The sequence below is a fragment of the Stegostoma tigrinum genome, chromosome 27 (genome assembly GCF_030684315.1).
Source record: "Stegostoma tigrinum isolate sSteTig4 chromosome 27, sSteTig4.hap1, whole genome shotgun sequence".
Classification (NCBI taxonomy): Eukaryota; Metazoa; Chordata; class Chondrichthyes; order Orectolobiformes; family Stegostomatidae; genus Stegostoma; species Stegostoma tigrinum.
The window spans coordinates 21,738,449-21,760,786 of NC_081380.1; the positions used below are offsets into that span (position 1 = coordinate 21,738,449).

Genomic DNA, 22,338 nt, shown 5'->3' on the forward strand with positions numbered 1-22,338 from the left:
AAACCATTCTCACCGGCCCTCTGAGCGAATTAATTTAGTGTCAATCTCCTTTATCCCAGACGTCAGCACTTCGTTTCTATTTAAATAACTTCTCTTGCATATCACAGTTGAACCTGCTTCCGTCTCATTTCCAGGCAGTGTCTTCTCGATCACAAGCCCTGGTTAGAGGGGTCAGTGACTAGGGCGCATTGATTTAAACAAAGTGGCAAGAGGTGTAGACCGAATTTAGGAAGAATGGCTGTTGGGTATTTGGAACTCAATGCCCCAAAGGGTGGTAAAGATGCGAATGATTACAACATTTAGTATTATTTAGGTGAACAGTTAAAACACCGTATGATACAAGGTTCTGGGCCAAGTGTTGGGAAACGGAATTAGATGGACGAAGGGTGGGTGTGAACGAACTGAAGAAGCTCTTTTTGTGCTGTAATATTCGATGATTCAATGTGCAAAAACGTTTTTTCTTCATTTCTCACTTCATAACCGTGCCTATTTCCAACCTTGACAAGGATCCATCCAGGACTGCTCCGAAGAAGGTGTTTGTGAGCCGCCTTCTTCAGCCTTGGGGCCCATACTGTACACCGATAGAGCTGGTAGGGATTTCCACCCAGCCAGTCAAGGGACAGTGATCTGTTCCCAAGTCAGAATGGTGTATGTGTTTTTCTTAAATTCATTCATCCTGACTAGGCCAGCGTTTATAATCTCTATTTGCCTCGAGGCCAATTAAGAGTTAACCACATTGCTGTGGACTTGGAGTCACATGTAGGCAGGAACAGGTAAAGATGGCAGTTTCCTTTCCTAAAGGGCATTAGTGAACTAGATGGGTTTTCCAACAATCAGCGATGAATTCATAGTCATCATTAAACTCCTTTAATTCCAGAATTTATTGAATTCAAATTCCACCATCTGCTGTGGCATGATTCAAACCCAGGTCCCCATAACATTAGAAATAACAAGGTATAGAGCTGGAGGAACACAGCGGGCCAAGGAGCATCAGAGGTGCAGGAAGGCTGGTGTTTCATTTTCTGAAGGGTCGAAATGTCAGCTTTCCTACTCTGATGCTGCTTGGCCTGCTGTGTTCATCCAGCTCTACACCTTGTTATCTCAGATTCTCCAGCATCTGCAGTTCCTACTATCTCTCCCCATAACATTACCTGGGTCTCTGGATTAACAGCCCAGTGGTAATAACACTAGGCCATTGCATCCCTTTAACATTTGGAAGAAATTTACAGGTAGTGGTATTCCCATTTATCTACTGGAAAGTTTAACGTGGTGGTCGGGATGCTGATGAAGCCAGCTGATTTTTCTGGATGTTTCTGTGAAGCCATACTCATCCAAGAAAGTGGTCAATATTCCGCCGCACTCCTGACTTGCCTTGTAGATGGTAGACAGATTCTGGGAGGTCAGCAGCAATATTCCCTGTAAGTTGCACAGCTAATGCAGTCACTGGCAGGCTTTGTAAATGGATAACAAGGTGTGGCACTGGATGAACACAGCAAGCCAGGCAGCATCAGTGGAGCAGGAAAGCTGACGTTTTGGGTCTGGACCCTTCCTCAGAAATGGGGAAGGGGAAGGGAGCTCTGAAATAAATAGAGAGAGGGGTAGGCAATGATAGAAAGTGGATAGTGGAGCAGATAGGTGGAGAGAAAACATACAGGCCAAGGAGACAGAGATGAAGCTAGTAAAGGTAGGGTAGGGAGTTGGGATTGGGGTTGGTCAGTTAGGAGGGAGGGGCAGGGAGGGTGGGAGGGAAGATGGACAGGAAAAGGAGGCTGGGTGAAGCTAGTAGGTGAGTGTAGGTAGGAAGTGAATGTGCAGGTGAACATTTGTTTAATGTGGAAGGTTTTCTTGGAGCCTGGGATGGGGATGAGGGGGCAGGTGTAGCACCTCCTGCAGTTGCAGGAAAAGGTGCCCAGTGTTGGTGGGGATAGTGGGGAGTGTGGAGTGGACGAGGGAGTTGTGGAGTTGCCTCCTGTACATCACCTGCACATCTGCTAATGTGATCTGTTGTGTTCGCTATTCCCGATGTGGCCTCCTGTACATCGGGGAGACCAAGCAGAGATTGGAGACCGTTTTGTGGAGCACCTACACTCGGTTTATGACAAACAACAACAACACCTCCCAGTCGCGAACCACTTCAACTCCCCCTCCCACTCCCTGGACAATATGTCCATCCTGAGCCTCCTCCACTGTCACAACAACGCCATTCAAAAACTGGCGGAGCAGCACCTCATATTCCACTTTGGGAGCCTACAACCCAATGGTCTCAATGTGGACTTTAGGAGCTTCAAAACCAGGGCCCCATCCTAAGACCAGCCCCCTCTCAACCCCGCCTCCTTGACTTGTCCGTCTGCTCTTCACCTGTCTGCTCCACTATCCACCTTCTATCACTGCCTCCCCCTTTCTCTATTTATTTCGGATTCCCCTTCCCCTCCTCCTTTTCTGAAGAAGGATCCAGACCCAAAATGTCAGCTTTCCTGCTCCTCTGAATCTGTCTGGCCCGCTGTGTTCATCCGGCTCTAAACCTTGTTATCTCAGTCTCCAGCATTGGCAGTTCCTATTATCTCTGTAAATGGATAGTTAACTTTCAGTTTTGGAGGTGGCTGCCGTGCATGGAATTCAGAGATCTGCGTGATGGCAGGAAAAATTAGAGGGAACATAGATCAGGCTGTAAGTAACTTGACACAAGTCATCCAGCTTTTGACTTGCACTTACAGCCATTGTATTTATATGACTGGACAAGTTCAGCTTCTGGTCAATGGTAACCACCAAGATCTTCATAGTGGTGGATTCTACAAATGGTAATGCCATTGAAGTTTAAAGATAAATGGTTAGGTCCTGTCTTGTTGGAGAGGGTTATTGCCTGGCACTTATCTTGTCACTTATCAGCCCAATCCTTAATTTTTTCCAGGTCTTACTGGAGATGAGTACAGGGAGAGTTGTGTGTGGTGCTAAACTTTGTGCAATCATCAGCAAAAAAACCTCAAAACTAATCCTACGTTGGAGGAAAGGCGATTGATGAAAAAGATGAACTTGATTGGGTCTAGGACACCAGTTAATATGTTCAAACCAGACAACATCCTTGTAAACCTTTTCTTACCCTCTCCAAAGCCTCCACAATCTTCTGGTGGTGTGATGACAAGAACTGTATGCAACACTCCAAATGTGGCCTTACTAAAGTTATATACTGCTGCACCATGACTTGCCAAGTTTTGTACTCTGTGCCCTGACCATTTGTGACATGTTGCAAACCAAGGAATGACCCATTTATGCCTATTCTCAGTTTCCTATCCATGCCAATATATTACCCCTACACCAGAAGCTTTTATTTTCTGCAATAACCTTTGATGCAGCATTTTATCAAATGCCTTTGAAAAGCGAAGTTCAGTACTTAACTGGCTCCCCTTTATCCACAGTACATGTTTTTTCTTTAAAGAACTCCAATAAATTTGTTAATTTCACTTCCACAAAATCATAACTCTAAACAGCAATAAAAACTGTTTCTAGCTAGCTTTTATCATACACAAATTTCCCCCCTGTATTCATCTTGTAGTCAGTCTTTGCTTCCTTGTGATCTTCCAATCTCTGACTTACACAATTATGTTTTTGTTTAAACTCTATTTGTTAAATCCTAGATGCTGTGTCCTCCTTTTTTCATCATTGGAATGTACCTATGTTGTATTATCTAAAACATCCCTTCAAAGTCTGCCACTGCATTTCTACTGATCATCCCTTAACTTGCTAATTCAATTTAGACAGCTCTGTTTCTGCCCTTATTGAGATCTAAAACCCAGAGAAAGACCCTGCGGCCCATCATGTCCATACTAGTCAGTAAATATCCTTTCAAGGTTTAAAATACCAAACTCGGGCTAATTCTCCTCCCTTAAACTGAATGTAAAACACTGATGTTCAGCTGCAAAACAGCTTTTCTTTGGCCACCAGCTCTTCACCTTCCCTCCTCTAGGGAATAATTGATCCTGAATTTCCCTTTCTAAATCCATAAACCCCTTTGGAATGTGTAACAGGGATAATAGGCCTTTCAAATTCCAATGACACTAAGCAAGAGCATGGATTCACTGGAGACATTCACGAGGGACTGGGATGAGTTCCTGATGTCTCTCTGAAGGAGACTAATGATCCCAAAGTCATTAAAAACATTATCTTACTACTAGTGGTCATACTTAAGTTGGAACCAGGTGGAATATATAGTTTCTTATTCTGTGGGCGTCACTGTCTCAGGTCAGTGGGTTAGATAGGTTTGCTAGCAATGCAGACTGATAGCAAGAGCGTGGGGTTCAATTCCTCACACCACCTGAGATTGCTACAAAGGTTCCTTCTTGTTGACCTTAGCCTGACAGTTTTGTGGTATTAGGCTATAACAGGGTACCCTTCAGACAGTAAGGTAACTGTTTTCTGATTAAGTTTGTCTGAGGTGTTATTGTCCAATTTCATTTAAGGCCTCCCCGCATTCATTGCCCTGCTATTTCTGCTGAAGGACATTGTGAAGTGAGCACTCATTGGATATTTATCGTCATAAAAGTGACAGCGTGACGTTCGCTGCAGTTTTGTTGAGGGTCGTGGCAGTCAAACCACTCTGGATAATGAACACGGATTTCCGAGCAGGTTTTAGCGGCGTAATTAGTGGCCTATTCTTCTCTGCAGTCATTTTATCGCATTTTATTATTTTAGCAAATGGCGATTCGCAAATAGGTAAAGCTTGCTGGCTCTCTATCGTTCTCGCCGGAACTAATATTCACTTGTTTTTAAAAAGAAGAAATAGAAAGAGTTGACGGGGTTGGATAAACAAGCTGGTAGTCGTTGGCCTTGTTGCCTGTTGATATATTTTATATATATATACCAGGTTGAAAATGAACGATTTCAACTGTCAAACATAACCTTCGGTCTTTATGATTGAAGGGTAGATAGAAATAGCATCTTTCATACGGTGACTGCTTTCTAATTTTTCCCGGTGTTACATAGGTCAATGCAATCTAACAGGTCTGATGAAACGTCAGAAAGCAATGAAAAGGCTAAAATTCTGAAGTTAACAAAAATTACAGCATTCTCAAGGCCCTGAGAAAATATTATCTGTGACCAAAACTTGCCCCCAGCCAATATTCTTCCACTATTCTATACTCAATTTTACAAGTTATACGGAAATTTAATTTTGAAACAAACGTTGCCTGCATTTTAACCATAGCAAGTTGGTATATGCACAGTACCTTTCAACAAATATCAAAGATCAGCAGCATTTGATTATTTTGAAATACAGCTCCAAATTATTGTGAGGAGATTCAATTGAATGTCCTGGTAGAAAACAGGGAATGGGAATTAGAAGATTCCAAAGCTATCTTGCTGTCTAAATCAGAAATTCAAGCAGTCCTCCATCTTTCATCCCTTTCTCAGGCCAGTTGCTATCTAATTCTCACAAATTTGTGGATGCCATGACCTGGAAAGAATGTTGTCACCAATGATATCTGCCAAATTGTTAATTTCTTCAAGCAAAGTGTTGAAATGTTAGCAGTTTTTGAGTTAATTTCACCTGCCAGGCTTTGGTGACAATATAACTGAGCAATTTAAATGCTCCTATTCCAGCTTATTACTACTGCTAAATTGATGGAAATGTTCCACAAATTCCGTATTTATAAAAGGAACAAGAAGATTGGGTGTCTTCCACATTGGCTTGTCCCCAAGGCACCTGGCAACACATTAAGGTAACCAACATCATGTACTAGAAACACACAGCGGCCTGTGGCCCATATTGGTCAGAAAATACCTGTTCTTGGAAACTAAGTAGACTGAGGCCTGGTCAGAACTTAGATGGGGAAACTGCCTGGAAATATCAGGTGCAATGGCTTTCATGGCTATCTTGTGTTACAGTGGTTTTGTTACTGTCCTAAAATGAGAGACCTGGGCTGAAATCCCACCTGCTCCAGAGGTGCATAATAATCTCTCTGAAAAGATTAATTTCAAAAGAACACATTGTGGCCACATCTTAGCTTAACATTTTAATGATTAACTTTACTTTCAACACTGGTTAAAGCAATTGAAGGATTTCATAATGATGTGATTGAAATGGTACAGACTATTTGCTTTTATGCTTGTGCAAAAATAACTTCTTTCCAGCATGTAGGTGATGTAAGCAATTGTACATTGATTGCCCATTTGTGTAATTGAATAGGTTGATCCACTACTTCTGAAGGCATTAACAGGCAATGCCACAATTTAACTGACAGGCATTTTTAACAGTTTGAAAATTATGGCAAAAGTTGTAGTAGGGGCTTTCCTTCATTCTTTAGAACATTAGGATACACGTGGACTTGAATTGGTGCCATTTGTCGCTGAGTCTAATTTTTAATAGTGTCATGGAGTCATTTTTCTTCACTCATTCTTGTCATGTAAACTGAAGTCACATTAAGCCCAGAACAAGGAGAGCTGGCAGATTTCCTTCTCTGAAGGATATTAGTGAATTGCTTTGGTTTCTGAGTGTTTGGCACCTTTCACAATTTCTTATTGGTCGTGATTCTTAATTTGCCAGATTAATTGATTCTGTCTTCGCAGCTTGTACTCATGACCTTGGAGTTACTGATCCAACAGGAAAGAAAAACTTGCATTCATATTGCACTTTTTAACAACTATCAGTTGTCTCAAAGTCCTTTACATCCAATGAAGAACTTTTGAAAGTATAACCATTGTTGTAGTACAGGAATGTTGTTATCCAGTATTATATGTATTACTCCACGTGGATATGGATTAATCTAACACATCAATCAACTGTGTTTCATGTGGACTGTTACCATCTAAGATCCAATGTCCACTTATCCGTATTTGTGGATCATAATCAACAATGTTTAAATTTCTCATGGTTGTATCAAATGAAGATAATTTACATCAAGTTATAGAATAGTTTGTATTGATACTTTTGAGTCTGGGATGAAAAGGGGTGGCAGAAATTTCAACTTTAGCACAGATTTATGGGATTTTAATTCCTGCTTGCAGCCTGTTGCAGTTTTGGATCTAGTTGTGCAGCAGGATCGTGAGGCCTAACCTGAGAACAGTGGTAGGATTCTGAGTGCTGATGACAATGGTGGAAATAATGAGGACAATAGTATCACAATGCTATGGATTAGAAGTCAAAAAATGTATTGAAATGACCAAGTGGTTAGATGGGGGAAATTCAGTCCTGCAATAATAATTGTTAAATGTGAACTTAGCTATGTGAATACCAATATATATCCTCACAATAAGTGCAACTTCTCCTCCTGAAACAAAATGAAGCTTCTGCAGTTTTAGCCAAAACTCCTCTGCTAGATATCTGATGGACTATTAGGTGTATTTGTGGCATAAATTATGAAACAGGAATGACATTTACAGTGTAACTACACATGTTAGTGTGAAATATAGAGATGTTTTTGATTTATCACTTTTTGTCATCACTTTGTGCTAATTTTCTAGCTCGCTGTTGGCAAACTGCAGATCATAAAGAGTAGTATAACCATCTCCGCTAACTGCACAATATGTTTTACAAAAATAAGTAGCTATATATACAGCTGATTTTTAATTGCCATCACAGCGCCAAAATCTTAACATCCCAAAAAGTCTGTGCTGATCTTGTCAGCACGTTGTTGGCTATCATAAACACTGAACATCATCTTTAATAGTTTGGGGGATGCATTGGCACCGGACCACCAATGATGCCCCTACGAAGAAATCTTATGTATTCCTTTGGTAAAATAGTGAGAGATTAAGCTTAGTAAGTTAAAACATCTTTCTTTTCAGCATGTGGGCAAAGAGCTGTTTCAGTAAAAACAAGTCAGTCCCGAATAGTAGGAGGTCGGGATGCAGTGGAAGGTGCCTGGCCTTGGCAAGTCAGTCTTCAAGTGATAAGCAAACAAGCACATGTGTGTGGAGCCACAGTGATCAGTCAATGGTGGCTCTTGTCAGCAGCGCACTGCTTTCCGTCTACCAATGGACTCAAGTATGTTTGAGATAAGGTTATTTCTTATTTTCTTTAATATTCTGTTGGAAACTATGGGGCAGCCTAGAGTTGCTTACTTTTTCCTCCTTGATTAGATGTTCCCTTTACACCACAGTAGCACAAGTGTTAAGAGTGAAGTTCAGTTCACAACATGGCAATAAATTACCAGTGGAAGGTTATGCTTGAACATATTTCCACTTCCCAGCATACTTCTCCCACAAATTCCTTTTCAAATCCCTTAGGCTCACTTTCTGCCCTTCTGCCAAGTCCACCCTACCCTAAAAGAGATTAGTAGCGGCCTCTGTGACTTCAGTCATAACATTTTGATATGTTGATCTGCATGTAGTGTTCATTATCACTTTCCACCTCCATTGCTCTCCTTGTAGCCCAGATGCACAGGACTGCCCTTGGGTGGACAGGCTCTGAAATTCCCATTCCCCTGCCTCTTTCCACTGCCTTACAGGCACTGATACATCTACCAGTTGATATTAACCAAAATGAAAGTTCCACCCGCAAGCTGTGCAATGTAAGTGAAACCACACTTAGAAGCCATAAATATTTAAGATTTAATTTTATCTTCTGGACTTCTAACCTAGTCTGGCTATAAACATTCTTAAATTTGTTCCTTAAACGAAGGGCTGTCATAATTTAGTGGTAGTTTCCCCACTTCTTAGACTGGAAGCCTGAGTCCAGGTCCCAACTGCGCCAGAGGTGTGTCGTAATGTTTCTGAATGGGTTGATTAGAAATACCAGTTCCTTAAACTAACTGTTTTTGCTACATCAACTTCACTATTTCCTGTTTGCAAGTTACAATTCTGTGCCAGACTGCCTTATAGTCCCTCTTTCTCACCACCCTGCTATCTACTATTGATCACCTGCCAAGTCCTGCCACCTTGTGCAAAATCTTCCCAGGGAAGATGAAATCATTTTCCATTGTCCGTTGAATGATCCTTGATCATTAGTCAAACATCCTTTCTGCCTTGCAGTTTCAGTATTTAGAGCCACCAAACAAAAGCACCCAGTGAATCCCTGCACCCCTTGTTATCCTTAACAATGTCATGGAGATCAGTCTTCAAATCCTGTACATTCCAGATCATGTTGAAACTGGCAACATTAACTCTGGCCTTGGCGTTTGATGACTGAACTGATTTCTTGGTATGGATTTCTTGTAAATTTGCTAACAATGTGGATGTATTATTTTGAGAATCTAGTACTTCTCAGTATTCAAGAAACCTTTCAATGTGGACTTCACCAGTTTCAAAATCTCCCCTTCCCCTACTGCATCCCTAAACCAGCCCAGTTCGTCCCCTCCCCCCACTGCACCACACAACCAGCCCAGCTCTCCCCCCCCCCCCCCCCCCCCACCCCTGCATCCCAAAACCAGTCCAACCTGTCTCTGCCTCCCTAACCGGTTCTTCCTCTCACGCATCCCTTCCTCCCACCCCAAGCCGCACCCCCATCTACCTACTAACCTCATCCCACCTCCTTGACCTGTCCGTCTTCCCTGGACTGACCTATCCCCTCCCTACCTCCCCACCTATACTCTCTCTCCACCTATCTTCTTCACTCTCCATCTTCGGTCCGCCTCCCCCTCTCTCCCTATTTATTCCAGTTCCCTCTCCCCATCCCCCTCTCTGATGAAGGGTCTAGGCCCAAAACGTCAGCTTTTGTGCTCCTGAGATGCTGCTTGGCCTGCTGTGTTCATCCAGCCTCACATTTTATTATCTTGGAATTCTCCAGCATCTGCAGTTCCCATTATCTCTAACCTTTTTCTTTGTTTCTGTTCTCACTGTCACCATGAACGTATGAAGTAGGAGTAAGAATCAGCCATTCATCCCCTTGAGCCTCAATGGTAGCTAATCTGATGGCACCCTCTATCTTGTCTACCCCCTCTCCACTGTGTCATTTAAGCCCTCCACCCTTTAACTCCCACATCAATTGGGAATCTATTTAACTAGCCTTATAAATATTCAATGATACATCCTCCACTGCCCTCTAGTGAAGAGAGTTTCACGAATCAATGATACTCAAGAGAAATGATTTCAGCTCCACTTCATCTTAAATGGGAGAAGCCTCTTTCTATAAAGACTGCACTCCCCGCTTCCAGTCTCTCCCACAAGTGGAAACATCCTTCCATTGTCTACCCCATCAATTCCCTCAGGATCATATGTTTCAATAAGTTTGACTCTCACCCTTGTAAATTCCAATGAATGCAGGTCCAATCAGTCTAACCTTTCCTTTTCAGACAAAGCATTCATTCCAGCAATCAGTTGAGTCAGACATCTCTGCACTGTTTCTAATATTTCTTAAATAGGGAGAGCAAAACTGTATATAGTACTCCAGATGTCATCTCACCAATAGCTCAAAAGTTTTCCCAGACCACAAATAGTAGAGGTAGGGCAAACTGCTGACCATTCTCTGGAAAGAGAGACTGGCTTTGCATCATTACAACTTCAGTCTGAGGCCTTTTTCACTAAAACTGGCTGGTTGAGTACCAATTAGTTAACAGCATAGTCATTATCCAGTTACTGCTTTAAAGCACAAAAGCTTACCCTTCCAATTAGGCTAAGTAACATCTAATATCAAATATATACATACCTGCAGTACTAATTACATATATCATGAAGGACTAATTTTATTTAGATTTTATTATAAAAATATTGATCAGGAATGCTTCTCTGATAGTAATTGCAGACATTGTCAAGACCTGCTATTGTTTAGGCTTTATTGCTGTAATGTAAGTAGGAACCCATTCAGCTTTTTGGTTTCAACATGTCTGTTTTCTTTTATATCATGATAGTAATAAAAGTCATTGGAGAGCTGTGATGGGACTGAGAGACCTGTCAATCTACTCTGAATGGACAATTACTCGGAAAATTGATGCCTTAATATTGCATGAAAAATACAACAATATCCAAAATGACATAGCAGTGCTTAAAGTGGACCGAGTGATCGGATTTGGGGACTACATCAGAGCGGCATGTTTACCAAAACCAGACAAATTTCATATTGAGAAATGGAACCATTGTCATGTTACTGGATGGGGACTTATGGAACAAAATGGTAGTATTCTTCCCAGCAATGTTTATATCAAGAACTCATAAAGTTACTGTTAAAGGGTAGTATTGTCATACTAAATAGTTTTTTGGGATAGACTTAAATTTCCGGGTTATCTTACCGCTATAGATCAACCTAACTGGGCATTGGAGAAATTGATAACGGAGACAGTCACTTCTGCTGTGTAAACCTTTACTGTGGTTTTGAGATATCCCATTCTTTATTGAAACAGAAATGAATAATTTTTGTAACTACAAATCTAATTAGTAACACTTTACCGTTGCAGTTATGTTGCTGTTATGTTAAATATGGTGTTGCATCCGAATATTTCAATATTCAAAGGGCTTCTAGGTGTTATATTTGTCCAAAACAAGAGGAAATATTGTGTTCATCCAGTTCTACACTGTGTTATCTCAGGAAATATATATACTCTGAATATGAGCATGTTACTGCCATTCAGGCTAACTTGTATTTTTGATAAAAGAAAAGACACAATATGAGAGAATGTACAATATACAAGAGGGCCCAACATCACTACATTCTCTTAGTACCAATGAAACATTGCCAAAACTCATTAAACCTTGTTGTTTGAATTGAATTACTTGCTCTCTCCCATCGTTTTGATAAAACCCACGTGGTTCGCTAACGTCCTTTAGGGAAGGAAACTGCCAACTTTACTGGGTCTAGCCTACATGTGACTCCAGACTGACATTAATGTGGTTGACTATGAACTGCCCTCTGGGCAATTAGGGATGGGCAATAAATGCTGCTTAGCCAGCAACGCCCTCATCCTGTCAATGAATAAAAAAAAATACTTGGGGCTTGCGGTAATCGGATGCCCACAAGAATCAGTGCACATCAGAAACTCAGACTCATGTTCCTCATAATGTTTCCTCCATTTAATGTTGATGGATGGGCAGTTCAAGACCATCCTTTCTCTTTTTATTGTGCTCTGCTGGAGTGGGAAACTCCATTCATAGCCATACAGCACGGAAGCAGACTCTTCAGTCCAACCAGCCCATGATGACCATAATCTCAACTAAACTAGTCCCACCTGCCTGTGCTTGGCCCATGTCCCACCAAATATTTCTTGTTCATGTACTTATCCAAATGTGTTTTAAGTGGTGGATGTGGGTACAATTACAACATTTAAAAGACATTTGGATATGTACCTGAATTTTAGTGAATGAAGTTATAACTGTACCCGTAGCCATCACATTCTCTGAAAGTTCATGTCACACATGAACCACTGTCTGTGCCCTGATGTCGTTTTTTAAAATCATTCACTTCTTAGCTTAAAAATATATCCTTTAGTCCTGAAATTCCCCCCCCTAGGAGAATGATACCTGCCACTCCCCTTATCTATGCCCCTCATGATTTTATATAACTCTATATAAGGTCACCTCTCAAACTCCTACGCTGCAGTGGAAAAAAAACTCTCAACCTACCCAGCCTCTCCTTATAACTCACTTATATTTGCAAAGTGGAACTCGCTGAAAAAGATGCTCTGCCAGTCTACATTCATAGATTGCCAAAACAAACTTTTTGTGATTGATATTTTTTTCAGCTGTGAGGTTAATGGGATCATTATGTTAAAGAGCTATGTCTTTTGGTTTGTAAGATGGCAATAGTTTGAGACTGTGTCTAAATTTCAGGGAAACCGAAAGGAGTTAGTGATGTATGTTGGAGTCTTCCTGACAATTAGGCTGGGGTTTTTAATTGCTAAAAGCAAAGAGGGTTTGATTACATTATTGAGATGGAGGTGTTGGATTTTAACACCTGACAGGTGTTTAATAAATCCACAATGAGGAGCCCCAAAGTCTCCTCTAACCCAGTAAGATGTTTATGATATCATTTTGGAAAATATTGTGCTCGAACCTGTCCTTGTGTTTCTAAATAAAAGGCTATTATGATCAGAGATAGCTGATTAATGTTTCTCCTTGCATACAAAGCTAATAAAGTTCTTGTTCTCAGAGAAGGGGATAGAGAATGCTATTTTAAATTAGGTTATTTGTTTCCCTGTTTCCCTGTAAACCCAAAATATCATAGACCGAAGGGAATTGCATTTTTTTTCTTAAATGATTTTTAAGGGAGGATATAGCAAAAAAATAGATGTTGTCCAAGTGTGCACCTAAAACAGAGAAAATGCTGACTCTGGATTTTTATACAGAAAATGGGTGGGAGCTGACAGTCAAATTGAAAACCAAGTTCACGTGGATTTCAAAACAAGGTTAGAGGGCTCACCTAGCCGAAGCTAGAGGAGAATGTCCATGGAAACTGTCACTGTGGGAGATGGTATTGAGGGAGGAAAATGAACAGAAGTTAAACGCTTGGAAGCTGTAAAACACTTTGGATTGATTCCAGGAGAAGTGGAAGTTTCCATTAACAACAAGGCTGAGGTCTTTGCTTGCCTGTAAAGTAGAAAAGGGCCAATTCACTTTGGATGTTTAAAATGGAAGTTGCCTATGTAAAAAATGTAGTGTTTAATTGTGTTCTGTACCTAGTCACTCATATATAGTAACATGCCTTAGAAACACAAAAAGTTTATTTGTCATCCCTTAATAACTGGAGATTCAAATTTCTGTTTAAACCGTTATCGGCCTCCGTAGAGACCGTATTAAAATCTGACTTTTAATGCTGTCTGTCCTTTGGCAGAAAAAAGACCAGTTACACTGTAAATAAAAAAAGTGATTTTTTTTTACCAGTCATTGGGAGAGTTATTGACATTATTTTTAACTTTGCTACTCGGGCGTTTACATGTGAGGGCTTATAGGAATTGTCCAGAACACCAGCCAGCGACAGCTTCCTGCAATCCCAATGCCCACATCACTGCGCATTACATTGATTGAATCCAGAAGGCAACCGTACCATTGACTCTGCAGGTTAGAGAAAAGAAGGACCTTTGAAATGGACCAAGTGTTATCAAATTGCTGTATTGAAGTAATGAAGTTTTAAAAATGCAGACGAAAATGATTACAGTTGTTAAAACTTCATTACGTTCCTGTCAATATCCTGGAACAAAACAAATTAGTAACATTGTAAGCATGAGCAAAATCTGACTTTAGAGACTGTGTGGAATTATGTACAGTGACAAATCTGTTTTATGTGCAACAATCATTATGCTATTTTCAGCAAAAAAGAAAGGAACTTGATGTCCATCATCAGTTTTGTTTGATTATATTCCTTGAATTACCAAAATTGCAGTGGTGATGATAACAACCAAACACTTGTTCGACCTTTAAATAATTAGCATGTTTGATTCAGTAGAAAACTTACCAGAGGAGAAGGAGTTGCATCATGAAGATGGCCTCAAATGCCAAAGAGTATTATTATGACAATGAAATGTCATGATAATGAAGAAGGTAAAGTTAGACCACGAGGATATTTTCAGAATTCTGTATTCCAGTGAAATTACCCTATGAAGCAGTGGCTCTAATCTAATTACATGTAACTAAAACATTGGATCAGTAGTTTCTTATTCAGGCTGATGTGGAAAGCATGCTTCAGTGATGTTGACACTCCACAAAAATTGTTGACAAAGCCAATGTCTGGTTATGCTAAGTACCCATACTGTGTGCACGTTGAACTGCTACTGATTATTAAGTCGGCTTTGAGTAGCAAAATAGACCATGACAGTCGATGTTGATAATACGTCGATAAAGTCCAGTACACAACATAAGTTTGTTATCCTGGCATCACTTTTCTGTGGAAGAGGAGTTATGCTTTCTTTGAATGATCTTTGATATGAAGTATTATTTTGTATATCTCTCAAATACCTTTGACAGACACTGTCCAATGCCTGAAGCAATTTAGCAACCATTTCAACTGGCTTCATGCCACTCGTCATTATTTGGACATGTTTCCATTTTTGAGGATAATGGAGACAAGTTGATAATGCTTCCTGGGATTCAAGTGCCATGCCATAGTATTTAGCAGCTGGGCTGTATTGGAACTTCATGCACTGTCAGTGCTAGGCCAACTAAACCACTAGATGGAGCAACTGCTGCAGAGAAAGAAGGATATGCACAGGCTACTGTAGCTGCCTTTGCCTGTGAAAATGGAACTGAACTGAGCAGCTAGGGAACACTTCCGGAACCTCAGCTGTTCTGGCATCACAGTCAGTTACATCTGAAATTGCTTTCACTTTGAAGTGGAAATATGGCAAAGTCTGACAAGTGGCATCTTCACTTACTTATGGTGACAAGCTGACACAGATCAGAAACCAGAGATAACAAGGTGTAGAGCTGGATGAACACAGCAAGCCAAGCAGCATCAGAGGAGCGGGAAAGCTGACGTTTCAGGTCTGGACACTTCTTCTATCTCTCAAATCAGAAACCAGTTGGAGTTATCTGAATCTGAACACAACAAATATACTTGACCTAATAGCGATGAATGGTGATAAATGAGAAAACTGGAGATCAGTGAAACATTGATTGTCATTGACAGAGGTACAGTTGTTCATTGTACCTAGATGATTCATGGAAGTAAGAATACATTTCATTGAATGAAATTAATACTGCAGACTAAGTGACTAAACATAACCTGACTTTTACATCGAAGTCAGAACAAAGATTTAAAAGCATCACAGAAAATCCACATTGTGGGAAAAGGCAAATGAATTTGAACAATTGACAAAGAAAAATATAATAAGCAGATTCAACTGTCAATCTTTGCTTAGTTGGCATTAACATGAAAAGAGCTCAAGCTGCTCCCACAGAGAGAAATAGTTCCTCAACATTTCAACAGGCTTTTGCACTATATTGCCCAATTCTTTTTTGAAATAAACACTTTCTCAGGCAAGCTAATTTATCTAAAGACATTTGTTCATATAAGTTATCAGTATTGGTGTAGAAATTATATCACTGTAAGGATCTTTGTGTTTCTGAGTCCTGTGAATTTGTAAGTGAATTTTTTTTTTGAGTAATTTCCTCCTTACTTCTTTATGTGAAAGATCTTCATGTAGGCTATAACTGTCCCATTGTAAGACAGTAAAGAGGAATTAATCAGGTGATGGGATTGTGTAGTTAGTTATTTAATGAATGGTGAATTGTGGTCATACAGATAATTCAGTAGCAACCGTCCCTATCATTATGTTGAATTGGGAGGGGTGCTACATAATATATTTGATTTATCATTGACCGGAAGTCGAAGTGAGTCAGCCTTACAAACATCAGAGAATACAAGGGTATGGAAGAAGCTGGAGAGCTCCAACTCTGGACTCCTCAGACTTTTTTCACCATCTACATGTGTCAGGGTGGAATGCTCACTATTTCCTTGCATGGGTGCAGCTGCAACAACGCCCAAGAAACTTAATATCATTCAGAGCAGAGAAGTTCATCCGTTCAGTGCTCCTCCCACAGGCGAATCAACATCCATCAAATACTGCCCGGGATGAATGTCAACAATAATTAATAGAATCATATCTCTGCAGAACACTAAGGCCAAAGCCAGATGGTTGGGATAATGAGACTTACATGGAAAGGATTCTATGAATGTAGTGAGCAGAAAAACTTAACTCTGTGGCTACATATAATACATATCATCCTGAAATATGGAACTCTTGATGTTTTTCTTTTGTTTGATATTCTGTGGAAAGTGTTGAGGATTTTCTATCATCTATCATAAATAGATCATTCATTTTAAGCTGTACCAATGCTAATTTTGTTGGCACACGCAGTTTGTTTTTCCACAAAAAATTAACGCATCCTTATTTTTGATTAGGTGCGCCAACACGTATACTTCAGGAAGCTGGAGTTAAATTGATTTCTTTGGAAACTTGTCAACAGGTCAACTGGTACGGCAGCAGTGTAACCGATAAAATGATCTGTGCAGGTTTTGCAGGTGGAGGCATTGATGCCTGTCAGGTAAAACCCAGTTTCCTTGGCTGGTAATTTGAGAATGCCATTTCATTGTATGATCAGAGCTCAATTCACAACATATGAATTTTGTGGCCTATATTGTGGGATTAACCTGGCCCCATTTTATTCTTCTGATTGTAGGCAGCATGCAAACATTGTGTTGCCTTCTTTTTTGACATGATTGTGGCACGCAGCCACAAGTGTCAAGGTGCACATCTTTGCAGGTTGTACGGAGTCCTGAGCAACTCGCACAAGTTCAGCTGACCTGTCCTGTGTAAAGTCAGACAACAGTTCTTAAAGAGAGACAACAAGGTGTGGAGCTGGATGAACACACCAGGCCAAGCAGCATCAGATGAGCAGGAAAGCTGATGTTTCGGGCCTAGACCCTTCTTCTTAAAGAGAGATGCATTTGAGCCGTAGCAGTGATACTATAATGATATTTAGCCAGGGAATAGCACAAGAATGATACTATCCAGTAGTGTGTGGGTTTTAAGCTCTTCTAAAACAGCAACAGAGGGTTTTTTTTGATAGGAGACAGACAGGAGGAGAGCCTGCTGCATGGTTGGCCCTCAGAAAGACACTGATAAGACAATGGATAGGAGCAGATAGATGTCACAGCTAGTCCAAGCCAGGAGTGCTGCAAGAAGTTCAGTGACTTCACACGAGTTGTCATAGAGTCCTACAGCATAGAGACAGGCCCGTCGGCCCAAACTGGTTCATACCATTCAAAACGTCCATCCACGTTAACCCTATTTCCCTGCATTTGGCCCATATCCTTCTAAACATTTCCTATCCATGTGTTCATCCAAATGCCTTTTAAATGTTGTTAATGTACCTGCCTCAATCATTTCCACTGGCAGCTCATTCTATATGCACTGCATTCTACAGTTCACCCTCTGCATAAAAAAAGAGTTGCCTCTCAGGTTCCCATGTATTCTTTCCCCTCTTACCTTAAACTGATGCCTTCCAGTCCTTGATTCCCCAACTTTGGGGAAAAGACTGAATGCATTCACCCTATCCATGCCTCTTATGATCTTTAAAATCCACCCCTCCTCAGTCTCCTATGTTGTAAAGAAAAATGTCCTGGCTTGTCCTAGCTCACCCTGTAACTCAGTCCCTGAAGCCCTGGCAACATCCTTGTAAATTTCTCTGTGCTTTTTCCCGTTATTAACATTCTTCCTGAAGCAAGGTGACCAAAACTGAACACAGTATTCCAAGGGCAGCCTCACCAGCGTCCTGTACAACCACAACATAACTTCCCAACTCGTATACTCAGTGCCCTGACTGATGAAGGCCAAAAGTCTTAGTTTCAAATATCGTAGCCAATTTATTGCATCAGTAGCCCCAACAGTCTGCTCCATGCATCTCATCCTCATCTCTCACCTATCAGCAATCTCCATCGTTTAGGATTTCAACCCAAAATTCATAGCTGTTAAGGGCAAGCTGTGGAACTGGAGAATTGGCATTGCATTCACATTGGTGAGCATCCACTTCCTTTTCAATTCCTGGCAGCAAGGGTTATGCCCTCTTGATGGAGAAGTTGTTAGAACATAGAGGATCTTGGCAAACTGTAACCCTTATGCTATAGATGGCAGAACTCCTTTCAAACAGTCTAGACAGTAGAAGTGTTTCTTTAAGCACTCCGGATGTCTGCTCCATTGATACTTTGTGTGACACTATAAATCCTGTTACCTACATGCTATCTCCATTTAAAATAAAAACACATGGGTCTGCACTTTAGTACTGTAAGCTACAGGGCTGTATGCCACGTACAGGAAGATGGGATTAGAAAGGGCATCTGGGCATCTTTGGTTCGGCACGGACAAGCTGGGTCAAGTGGCCCCCCACCTTCTGTGCTGTGTCCTTTCTTTTGTTCTGAAGTAAGTTAATGCTTCAATACTTGAAGTTTTGTTGCAGTTGTGCCTTCCTCAACAATATGTATAAATCCAAGGTTTTGCAGTAGATCTGTAGCTCGGGTTGTGGGTGTTGAGGTTGGTTGGCTTGCTGAGCTGGTTTGTTGTTCCACATTTGTTTCATTACTGTGCTTGTGGCTGATGCCCAGTGGTCCTAGAAGTGGCACACAAGCCCACATCAACCCTATGACAAGTGCTGACCCGAACTAAAGATCCACTCCCTGCCATGGACAGGACCAATGTCATCTATAAGATCCCCTGCAGAGACTGCGAAAAAACTACATTGGAAAAACAGGAGGGAAACTAACAAGAGTACATGAATAACAACTGGCTACAAAAAGACACAACCGATACTCACTCATCTCAATCCACATGGACAAGGAGAACCACGACTTCGATTGACTTATGGTCTTATGGACTGGGACCACACCAAGATCCTGGGACAGGCTAGGCAGAGACAAGCATGAGAATTCCTGGAAGCAACGCACTCCACAAAGCAGGCTATTAATAAACACATTGAACTCAACCCCATATACATTCCCCTACGGAGGAAACCCAGAAGTGAGGCAATCCATTGCAATGGACCCCAGCATTTTAAAAACCAGGTAGGAAAACATACCAGTGCTTCATCAGAGGTTGCATTGAGCATGTTACCCAGCACGGTAACGAAATGTCTGCGGAACAACAAACCAGCTCTGTGAGCCAACCAACCTCGACGATATGTATAAAATAAAATAAAACAAACTGAAAATGTGTGTAAAATGCAAATATGTGTATAAAATGCCTTCTTTGTGCTTGCGAACAGGCAACGCTTAGTGATACTGGACTGCCTTTATTTTTCCTTTTAGGGTGATAGTGGTGGACCCCTGTCATGTCAGCTGAAAGGTACAGAACGGTTTTACGTGGTTGGAGTCGTAAGCTGGGGACAAGGCTGTGCACAGCGTTTTAAGCCTGGCGTTTACACAAGCACAAGCATATATGGTGACTGGATTGAACAGAAAACTGGAATATTGATTTCCCAAAGTGAAGATGCTGGTGTGGAATTTGACAATGGTGATTCAGGAGCAGAGAGTTTAGAAGAAAAACAGTCAGTGCCCACCCCTGTATCTTATGGTGTGGAGCAGCCTATCTCACTGGTACGCAGAAACTCACCAGGACGATCTATTCCCCTTTTAAATCTGATTATTGTTTTGTATCACTTTTGTTCCTGAACCAGGATCCATTTTTTTTAATAATTAAAATACTTTTCAGAAAGAGAAAGACAGTAAAATTGGTGTTTTGGAAAAGCTGTGAATGTTTAAGGTTGCCAAACAAGCAAGCTGCTATATCCTGAATGGTGTGGAGCTTTTTGACACTCACTGGAGCTGCCCTCATACCAAGTTTCTGATGAAGGGTCTAGGCCCGAAACGTCACCTTTTGTGCTCCTGAGATGCTGCTTGGCCTGCTGTGTTCATCCAGCTCCACACTTTGTTATCTTGGATTCTCCAGCATCTGCAGTTCCCAATATCTCTCATGTACCTACCAGATGATTGACAGGCTTTGCAAAATTAGAGGATGAGTTATTTCTGTCAGAAATCTTAAAATTTGACCTGCTCATGTCGTCACATTGTTTTTGAAACTGTTTTTCTAATTATATAATGACAGATAATATCATTGAAATTCAAGGAGATGTGATTAAAGACTGTCTTGTTGGAGATAGTTATTGTCTGACATTGTGTGGTGCAAATGTCTTTTGCTGATTAGCAATCCTGAAGAATATTGTTGCTACTTTGATGCAGATTAAGATGATTGCTTCACTACCGAAGTGGGGCCAAACACTGCAATCATGGTCAACATCCCTAATGCTGACCATTTGCTTGTCGAAAGGTCATTATAAAGTTTTTGGGGAGATTTTAGGCCAAGGACGCTGTCCTGAAGAATTCTTGAAGCAATGTTCCGCGAGTTCTTCACCTCCGAAATAACCACAACCATCTTCATGTATGCTGTGTATGACTGCATCAAATGGAGCGTTTACACCTAATTACTACTGTGAGGGCTCTTTGAAACCATATTCAGCTAAATGTGGCCTTGAAGTCAGGGGTCTGTGCCAGGCTCAACACCCATCTGTCTCTTTTTTTTTGAGGCTGTAGTAAAACTGGAGCTGAGTGATTGTGGCAGAACTCATACTGAGCATCAGTGAGCAGGTTATTTGTGAACAAATGCTGATTGACTGTACAGTCAGGGACACGTTTAATTTTCTGATAACTGAGAACAGACAGGTGGGGTGACATTGGCTGGATTGAATTGGACCTGATTTTTTTGGATTGGACGCAGCTGGGCAATTTTTTGCATTGTCAGGTATCTAAGTGTTGTGAGCAAACTGGAACAATCTTGGTGAGAGGAATGCCTGGCTTATTGTGGAATACAAACCCACGCACAACAGCTAGTGTGTCATTTTTGTCTGTATGCTTTGCTTTGTCTAGTGCACTTGCCCATTTTGAAGGTAAGTGATTGATCCCTGACTTGGATAAGGAGAATTCTTCCTCTGTGCCCCAAAGATCTTTCATTTTTAAATCCCCATGACTAACTATTTGGGGAGAATACATTTCTCACCAGTCCTCCTAAGACTGTTTTTGTTTCTACAAATCTCAGTCTTTTAAGATGTAAGTTTGGCTTCACCTAAAATATCATTTAGGGGTGGCACGGTGGCTCAGTGGTTAGCACTGCAGCCTCACAGTGCCAGGGACCCAGGTTCGATTCCTGCCTCAGGTAACTGTCTGTGTGGAGTTTGCACATTCTCACCGTGTCTGCTTGAGTTTCCTCCAGGTCCTCCGGTTTCCTCCCACAGTCCAAAGATGTGCAGGTTAGGTGGATCAGCAATGCTAAATTGCCCGTAGTATTCAGGGGTGTGTGGGTTATAGGGGGATGGGCCTGAGTGGGATGCTCCAAGGGGCAGCGTGGACTTGTTGGGCCGAAGGGCCTGTTTCCACACTGTCTGGAATCTAATCTAATCTAAAATATCATGTACTGTGGCCTTTGCAAATTTGCAGAGATTGCTGGCATTGTCCTTGCTTCTAAGGTTATTCAATAAAAAAGCACTTTGCCTTTCATTTCGCACTTGAAAAATGAGGAAGAGACTATGAATTTGTGTTAATCTAGAATACAGTCAGTTCTCTAGTAGCATCAGAGAAAGATTTCAAAACTTCTGTTGTAGCTTTTTAAGCAATTTGCTAATCCCTGATATCTGTTATGTTTGACCTTTTGTTTACAAAATACATAATTCTTTTTCTTCAGATTACACATGCCATCATTTATTTGTATATTGTTCATACAATCTTTTAAATGTAGCCATAAATTATGAAAACATTTCTGTATTTTTGTAGTCTAGCTGCTGTGGGGACGTCAGTAAGATACTTACCATAACATGCTCCCAAATGTAATAAAGCTTATGTACCACCGAGTTTTTAGCATCTGAGCTGATGGGGAGTGCAGAGACAGCCTTGCTGATGCTTCCTCAGAGAGGTCTGTGATTTTTTTTTTTCCCCTCAGAAATGGA

General features: G+C 41.0%; 1 protein-coding gene across 1 annotated transcript; it reads left to right on the forward strand.

Moving 5' to 3' along the window:
- The first annotated feature begins 4,565 nt into the window (after nt 1–4,565).
- On the forward strand, nt 4,566–20,350 carry LOC125464701 (acrosin-like). The gene is made up of 5 exons (XM_048557427.2): nt 4,566–4,707; nt 7,777–7,975; nt 10,776–11,038; nt 16,754–16,896; nt 19,652–20,350. Exons 1-5 carry the CDS (start codon nt 4,599–4,601, stop codon nt 20,012–20,014), a joined length of 1,077 nt encoding a protein of 358 aa, XP_048413384.1. The 5' UTR covers nt 4,566–4,598; the 3' UTR covers nt 20,015–20,350.
- The last annotated feature ends 1,988 nt before the right edge of the window (nt 20,351–22,338 follow it).